General features: G+C 39.4%; 1 protein-coding gene across 1 annotated transcript; it reads left to right on the top strand.

Annotated features, from left to right (window-relative positions):
- Positions 1–1,596: 1,596 nt before the first annotated feature.
- Positions 1,597–3,929, top strand: LOC104086924 (uncharacterized). Its single transcript, XM_009591276.3, has 4 exons — positions 1,597–1,708; positions 1,824–1,951; positions 2,023–2,104; positions 3,642–3,929. Exons 2-4 carry the CDS (start codon positions 1,832–1,834, stop codon positions 3,797–3,799), a joined length of 360 nt encoding a protein of 119 aa, XP_009589571.1. The 5' UTR covers positions 1,597–1,708; positions 1,824–1,831; the 3' UTR covers positions 3,800–3,929.
- The last annotated feature ends 5,426 nt before the right edge of the window (positions 3,930–9,355 follow it).

Here is a 9,355-nt window from a genome sequence, read left to right as displayed (position 1 = left end):
TTCCTCCTCTTCTTCTTCTTCGTCTTCTTCTTCTTCTCTCAGTCGTTGGACCGAGTCAATCGAAAGGGCAATTATTTTCCTCCTCACACTTCGAGTTTCGGGCTTGGAGCCCTCTGATCGAGAGGCAGCTTTGCACTTCTTGTCTTTCCCCGGTTTCGGGACTGGGGACTTGGTTCCTTCTTCACCACTCGAAGGCCTCAAAATGGCATCCTTAGTTATGCCTGCATGACTGGAAATCGGTAACGAATGGAACACAAAGAGAACTTTGAAGGAAACGAGAAGTAAAACCTTACCATGGTTCTTGGCTTCCCATCTGCCTTTAGCCAAATCACGCCAAGCGCGTTCGGCATAAGAGGAAGTCGAGGCTAACTTCTGAACCCAATCCTTGAGGTCGGGCACCGCTTGTGGCATCCAAGGGGAAGTTGTATATTAGGAAGAAACATCAAAAAAAAAATTATCTATGAAAACAACTTTCGATCGAAATTCCATTCCTCGGGGAACGACATCTTCTCTTCCGGAATAAGGTCACGGGTCCTCACCCGGATGTAACTCCCCATCAAACCCCGATCCTTGTCTTCGTCGATGCTCTACATCAAAGCCTTTGATGCCCGACGATGAAGTCTGATTAATCCTCGGAAGATTTGAGGCCGATACAACCGAATGAGGTGATTCAGGGTAAAATCCAGCCCCCCGGCTTTGGTGGAGAAGAAGCGAAGTAGGATTATTATACGCCACATAGAGGGATGAATCTGACCAAGGGTGACGTGATATCTCTTGCAAAAATCGATGATCACCAGGTCGACCGGACTCAATGTGAAGGGATACGTGTAAACACTTAAAAACCCCTCCACATGGATGACGACACTCTCTTCGGGGGATGGAATTTGCAACACAACCTCGGAACCCCAGTTACAGTCTTTTCTAACGGCCTCGTGATGACCCTCCATTATAGAGCACATATACATCGACACGTGCTCGCATCGACCCGGGAGGGATGAAGGATTCTCAACCTTAAAATCGATCTTTAGAATACACGGGCCGGGGATATAGTTATAGGTGGACGGCTCCACCGGCGCCTTGTAGCCGGACGACCGTGAAGAAGAAGCTTTCTCCTTCTGAGGCACAGTTTTCGAAGTCTTGGACATTGATATGGGAGGAAGAAAGACAAAGGAAAGTGAAAAATAGACGGCACCAAAACTCTGGTAGCAACAAGAAAGGAAGAAAATATGAGAAAATATGGGGGAGTAAACACGTGAAAGAAGTAAATGATAGATGGAAGAGCTACTTATAGGTTCGCACCGTGACTGTTCAATATCACAAGTGGCCGGCCTCCATCTGACAAGCATTAAATGCCTTGAAAGGCTGAATCGATAGAACAACTATCACATACGTCATGATCGATCCCTGTGAAAACGTCGGCTTATGACCCGATCGAACCACCAAAAATCACGTCGATTCTCACCGCATTCTTCGTGTGAAATGAGGGGACTATCTGTATACGGTCGAAATAGATTTCGGCCTTCCTACTTTCGATCGAGTTCGAGTGTTAAAAAGTCGGAACTACATTTTTGGGAGTGAGCTCCGAAGTCGGCTTTTACGAATGAAACCGTTGTTTGTCAACTCAAAGACCTTTTCCACTGTAATTATAACGGTGTTTTCTCCCACAACACAAAAACATCTGGGAAGATAAGACTTGCCTATCATTGTGGTGAGAGCTGTTCATAAATCCTTGTCACAAACCAGCTCCATTTTCACGCAAAATCTATTTGTTGTATACCATTTAGAGAGAATAGTTGTATTAATGTTGTTCAAAGCGATTGCAGGGGAAAAAATGCAGTTTGTTGATCGGAAGAAGAATAGGTTGTCAGCAAGTAGTGAAGTAGATAAGTCGATGAGGAGAGAAATTCCTCGAGTTACTCTGGCTTCTATTGAATCCTTGTCTGTACCACTTGTAAGTTAATTTCTATGTTCTCCTTTCAGCCATAACATTTTGTAGAAATATTGCAATTATGAGGCATGCAGGTGCAGGAAGTTGTGTTCTTGGCGGACTACCGGTGCACCAAGTGCCAGCAGAGGGTGGCCGAAGTGATGTCAAAGATGAATGGTAACTTCTCTTTCCTCCTGTCTTATATAAGCTCCATTTGTATTTTGGGTGACATATCATCGTCGCTACATATATAAAAGCCATATTCTTTGAAAGAAGCTAGTAAATGTTTCTAGACTCTGAGGACACTTAGAGGAGCGAACAGTAATTTTCCAAAGCGTATTCAATTTTAAAAGAAGTAAAAAAATATTCTCGGTGTTTAATATATGTTATGTACCTGTAAAATTAGATATTTTACCTATATATACGTTATAATTTCCGACAAAGGGTGGTCAATTGACATCATCCCCTCTACTCAATTACTGACTCATTTGGAAATTCAAACCTAATGGTTCTGGTTCTGGTTCGACAATCAATCTTGCCATAACATGAGTGAAGCCAGTCCATCCCCATTATCATGTCAAAATCTACCATCACCCATTCAACGAGATCGGCCATCCCAACCAAAGTTTGGCTTTGCCCCTGCCTCAGAGCTGGCAGGGGATTTCTGTGTGTGCGTTTCATTGTCTTCCATCTTCTCTTAGACACTTTCAGCATTCAGGAGGAGGTCTAGCTTCCATAGCTACCATATGGTGCAAAGTTGAGGATCGTTGCACTGACCCATCATTTCAGCTTTTGAGGGGTCCACGTGAGAATTTTAACAAAAGGGGCTGAAGTTATATACGTTAGTCAGGAATCACGAATCATGATCATTCTAAGTGGAGCGTTTCCAACTCTAAAATTCTGGTTTAACGGGTTACATGTAAAAATATTCCCCCCCCCCTCCCCCCTCCCCCCCCTTTGTTGACGACAAGTTACTATTCATACAACTTTCTTTTTTGGACCACTGGGTTTGGTTTGCATTGGATTCTATTGCTTTGCTGAATATAATTCCCCAATTTTCAAGGAATCAATATAATCGCTCTTTTGGCACAAAGCGTTGGATATGATGTCCTTTTGTCTTTTAACAAACTTTCTATTGCTTGTTTGCTTTTTCCTTGGTCCCATTGGTTTTGGAAAATTTTAGTCCCTTTCTATATTTCCCAAGAAAGCACCAACATTAATTTTAGTCATACTTGCAGCCATAAAAATAAAAAATTTATATAAATAAAAAATTTAACTTTTGACTAATTAATGGCTCTTAAACGTGTAGTAGCAGCGTTTTCAAGCCTTACATTATTTGTTTAGCTTGACTAATGATCCCTTTTTCTGTTATACGGGCTATTTTAGCTGGTTTATATATGCTTGTTCAGGCCAAATGGTAAGGACTTTGAAATTTGCAACTTAGTATGCTGCGAACATTTTAAATTGAAAACTTGCTCGAACTAGGTCACAGGGGTTGATGATAGTTTTCCTTAATTGTGTATTAAAATTGTATGGAAGATATTCCATTGAATCGCCAGACAAATTTGTGAACTGAAAATCACCTGCTTTCTATTTTGAGGTCAAAAGTATTATTGACCATTATTTATTATCAGATTTTATTTAGACAAACACGGAGGGAATAATTTGTGTAGCTAGTATTTATTTAAAAAGATGGATGATTCTTCAACTACAGGAGAAACGGAATCTGTATTGGTAAGTGTGCTGGAGAAAAAGGTTACTCTAACTTGCAACTTTTCAAAGGAGTCAGAGGGACGAGTAGCTTCAATCTGCCGGAATCCCTTCAACAGATTTACTTTCGTGATGCGGATGTTCCTCTCTTCTTGCTGCTGATCCATATACGTCCACCTTGATACATTTTAATAATTTCTATGTACTTTCGAGTTAGTCATGTTATGCATTTGACACGTGTAATTAAATGTGCTACATGGAGAAATAAAAGAAAAGTTAGTTTACCCCAAAATCAGGTAACAATTAAATTTGTACGCGGTTTAAATGATACGTCGTTTAATTCAACACGAGTAACTAAGAGTACCAGATAAATGAATTAAAGATGAAATAATTGATCAAACCAATCACAATGTTAAGACCAAGATTGATCTTAGATTGAATAATGAGCTCATCATCGGTTGGACCCTCGGTTCAAGCCCAGTCGCGAATAAAGAATAGAACAAGGGAGCAGTGCCTTTAACAGTAACTAAAAGACAAAAGTAAACCTTTATTGCTTTGAATTGCGTTTTACAATGTGTGAGATAAAAGAAAAACTTCCCTTTTATATAGTAGGAATGTTTCAGTCATAGAATAAGTCTAAAAAGGGTAAAAATCTTTTTTTCCCGGTAATTGTTGATCCATAATCAATATTGAGCGAGATTCATGCCGTGATATCCGGTTAAGGGCGAGTATTACGACCCACTATCTGTCTGGCATAACAGTTCACCGTGTCTCCCGAGGTCTAGAACTTACACTCGGCCCGGGGCGTGTCGCTTTTCCATGTCCGATGTAAGATATATTGTTCATTCTTCCAGGGTCTCGATACGAAGGGTCTCTTACCTAGATTACATTGTCTCAGATCCGTGAATCCTGGTTCCTTCCTTCGTACGTTATGACTGAGTTGTTGAGTCAATGAAACGTCCCATCAGTCGCGTCGTTCTGACTTCGGACACGTGTCAGCCGCCGGTGGACTGTCCTCGAATGCGAAACTGTCACGCCCCAAACCTGGGGAGGCGTGACCGGCACTCGATGCCATATTTGGCTCGAGCATATCACTCTGTAACTGTGAACTCTGGAGGGGTAACTCTCAACTTACGCCGACGAGGCCATATTCTTAATCGTCTGAAAATAATGCCTCTCTCATCTATGTGGTAAACATATCCAAAAGCTGATATATATAACTATGCAGGCCGACGAAGCCGTCATGAACATATATAAAATATACAGGACTGGTCTACAAGCCTCTAGAGATGACTGTATTATGGTCGGGATAGGGCCTCGACCTACCCGTCAAACCTGTATAAAAAATATGGACTCCAAGGTCTAGACCTAATAACTCTGGGGAAGTGGAGCTTACCAACGAAGCTGATGTTTGGCTCTGTCAACTGGGAAGGTCTATCCAGCTGTCTATCAGGACCTGCAGGCATGAAATGCAGCTTTGCTGGCAAAAGGGACATCAGTACAAAATAATGTACCGAGTATGTAAGACAATAGAATAACTGAAAGCTGCAACTGAACTGATAATACAATAACTGAAAGTAGCTAGGAGTCAAAGATAATCTGAAGATATGCTTACCTGCTTATACTGACTCAACTCTCTCAATATAATAAGTAAAATAACTGTCCGGTCCTATACGGCTCGGTATGTGTAACTGCTCTGCCATAGTAGGCTTGCTCTTAGGCGCTCGGCCATACTAGGCTCTGTATCTCAGCCATTCTGGGCTCGCTCATAGGCGCTCAGCCATAGTAGGCTCGGTATATAATGTACCATCTGATCAGTGGTTGCCCAATAGGGGCCTGCCCATCGATTATAGTTCAATGGTAGTGAAAAACTACTGTAATACTATATATATATAGACCCTCTGCTCTCTTGACTGAAAGAAGACAATACTTAACTGAATAGAAAGTCCCGATAAGGGGGAATACTGAAGAGACTAGGCCAATGTACATAAATTCAGGAATATGAACTTCTCTTTATGTCTCATTATCAAACACATGTAGTTACTGTACCATGCCAAAATGAAGGAAATGTTTAGCCTTAACATACCTTAACCTCTTTGAGTCCTTAATAGCTTCCAAGCAACTCTTCAAACAACTCAACTCAGTCTACCATAGCATAAGGAGATTCAAAATCAGTGTTGAATAAAGGTTAATTCTGTAACTTAAGCTAGTAGCTCGTTTTATGTAAATTTGGGTAGCATATCCCTTGTAACAAGGGCCTCCTCCAATACCATATACCAACAACAACTACCAGAGCAATGCAATAGGAACAACATCAATAATAGGGTACAAAATATTTTATTAACAAGTCGTCAACATATCTCGACGAGCGGCAAGCTCGGATTGAATCCTTTCAGCACCCTTCAACCCCATTATCACCCCTTATAGTCTTCTTACATTAAATTAACAGCATAATTAACATGATAATGAAGTCATTTATCAATGATTCCATCCTTATATCATATATTTATAACAAAGGAAACAATCCACAATCCAACTATCTTCAATTAGCAACTTTATTCATTAGTTCATGTCTAGTAGATCCATTTAACTTAATCAATATCAAGATAAACTTATGCACATGCAATAACATAATACAAATACCTTCTACAGTAGCTTCAAGTCTAAATCCAAGTTATATTTAGATTACAACAGCCCTCAATGGCAATACAACACTATAGAAGTGACTTAAGCTAATTCAAGTATTATCTTGTAGTTTATCATCCTAACAACGTAACCAACATACAAGAAAGCTTAAGCGCAATTATTATTCTATTATACTCACCTTAGCCAGTAGCAACAACTTGAAATTTCACCTAAACACAGCCACCAACTATCCTCAATGACAACACAACCTCAAAGAGGTGTTGTTCTTCACTAGAACAAACTTTTGATTTTGAAATATGGTGTAATCCATTTGCAAGACTTGAAATAACCTAGGATCGATATGAAAACCTTAGGATAGTATTTCACTGAACTTAAACCACTTAAAACAACCCCCCACACCAGCTAGAACCACCCAAAAATCAGCAACAACAAGAAGAACAAGAAACTTACTAGCGCGACGGGATTCCCGACACTTGATTTGTGTTGTTTACCCTTTGGTTGGGTCTTGGATAATGAGAGAACCTTGAGAGGGTTTTTTACGATGTCTAGGGTCTAAAGTACTGAAAAATGATGAGTTAAAATGGGGTTGAGGCGTCTTATATATATCAATACATCTCTACTGCCATTGTGGGTCCCATAGAGAGCTGCTTGGCGCAGTCTCCCAAAAATGGGAATATCTCTAACGGTTTAATAAGTTAGAAAGTAGACTCATAGATATTCAATTTGTTAGGTAGACCACCCCAGAATTCGAAGAAAATTGGGAGACAATTGCATCTACATTTGACCTAAATTTCAGCACATTTATGAATGTAACTTGTGATGACCTTTGCCAACTTTTGTTCCACAACTTGCTTGACTTAAAAACATAACACACGACTATCATACGACTAAAATAACTCATAACATAACCTCCTTATAGTATTAAGAATCCTAGTCTCATTACAAAAGTACACGTTATAACATTCCCAACTTGTCGACATTCGACAAAACTTATTTTCTTCAATTTGTTTAGCTTCTAAGCCTTCAAACCCTCTTAGTACTTGGTATTCATGATCTTAAATATTTGTAACCTCCATTTTAACATGATTAACTAACTTTGTAAACTTTTCAGAGATGATTTCATTTCTAAGCTTACATCAATTGACTTACGACGTACTCTTACGTACGAAAACATGGGGTGTAACATTATTTTCCCCTTTGGAACATTCGTCCTCGAATGTTGATTGATGCGCTTATCAGTATCATAACCTATAGCTCTTACAAATACTTTACTGTTATCCTTTCCATCTAGGCAACTGCTCTGTGAATAAATACATAGGCCAGGGCATTCCCCCATTTAGGCCTCTTTCTCACACCACGATTTGTGGTCGGAATTCTTCCAATCTCATAACTATTGCTACCTTATGTCATGCAGCATGTACGACTCTGTCCTTATATATGCGCCTATGTCACTCTTCTCTCATTTGTCCTCCAACTTTTAGCCAATCTCTAGGCCTTACTTTGTGAACATATACAGAACTATGACAAGTTGTCCCTCTAGGCATCTATAGGTGTACTAAAGTTCTTCGCTCGGTACTTGTCGAACTTACGATTACTGCTATATCTTGTTTCATATCCTCGGTTAGCTATGCTTATGGATTAACTATATCTAGGTAGATTATACTATACCACAACACTTACTTTAATTTATTATTACCAAGGTCTGCTACCTAACTCCAAGTTACTCTCTCGCTGCTTATCCTATATGTATAAATTTAAGTCCCTTAATGCTTCCTCATTACTGTTCATCTTAAGAATGACAACCTAATCTCATCTCATACTTTGTAACCTTTATTCATCTATTGTTGATTCACCTTAATATTGATCTATAATCTAACACTGATAACTTGAAACCTCTTACGTAATACATTTTCACTAGGGCTCATGTCTCATCAAGAACATTTGCAGTTATTTGCCTGATCCATCTAGGAATGATACTAAACTTCAAAAACCATATGTTATAGCATCCCAACGTGATTCATCTTATGGGGGTATTCCAATCCTATGCAATTCATGAAATGACGTCTCTTTGAATTATTACTCAATCGAAGGCCCAATTGTCATCCTCTTATCATTTATCACACTTACACTCTCATTCTACTACCAGCGCAGCATTCCATATTTTTTAAATGCCCCTAGTCTTAAACTGCTCTGAGTTTATTCAAGCTATACTGAGCTTTTTATAACTTACAAAAACCATCAGCTCTCTTGTTTTGATAGGTTTAATCCCAAGGACTTACTTATTCTCGTCACCTTATGACTCACATTTTCTTATCTTTACTCTTGTCTACCTAAAACCTTGTCGCTCTACCATACTTTAGCCTGTGACCTACGCATATCTATTTATACTACTCGCAAGCTTCCTTTAACTTGCTAGCACCATAGGTTTCCTTATGTTATCCTGGAACCTCAAGCGAGACATCACATCGTTTCTAACTCTTCTTTACTCTCATAACTAGACCTCTCTATATTTGGAAACCATAGGGTGGAAGATATGCTACTGATGACACCAGTATCATTTCTGGATACTGAATCACATCAGTTCTAGCACTCTACATGAAGTTTGGACTATTCACAACCTTCTGCACTTGAGTGTCTCGTACCTTATTCACATTTACCTTACTTACCATTAAATATCGCATCGTATCTCTGTTTCTTTCATAACCTCCCTTCCATAGAGGTAGGATTCACATCTACAACTTGAAGCTCTACTATAATACTTGCACCTCTGGTGCATACACATTCCGACTGGCGTTTCATACTGACTTCTAATGAGGCTGGTACTCTTTTAACTAGATTTATTGTAGATCCATTATAAAATATGGCAGTTGTATTATATCTCTTGTACCTTTGTTATTAAGAGTGATTCTGCAGTGTTATGAATCATGAATCCTATAATTATCAGGATTTAATAATAAGACTCCTGTTTCACTTAGTTGATGTAACTCTTTAGTTTCCTCTTCTCTCTCAGCCTTTAAGTAGGCTTAAGCTATCTTCCGATATGCGGCTCAGGGTATTAGTTATTACTTTCGC

The sequence above is a fragment of the Nicotiana tomentosiformis genome, chromosome 9 (genome assembly GCF_000390325.3).
Source record: "Nicotiana tomentosiformis chromosome 9, ASM39032v3, whole genome shotgun sequence".
In the NCBI taxonomy this organism is placed as follows: Eukaryota; Viridiplantae; Streptophyta; class Magnoliopsida; order Solanales; family Solanaceae; genus Nicotiana; species Nicotiana tomentosiformis.
The sequence above is the reverse complement of the archived record's forward strand: the minus strand, read 5'-3'. Positions and strand labels throughout refer to the sequence as shown.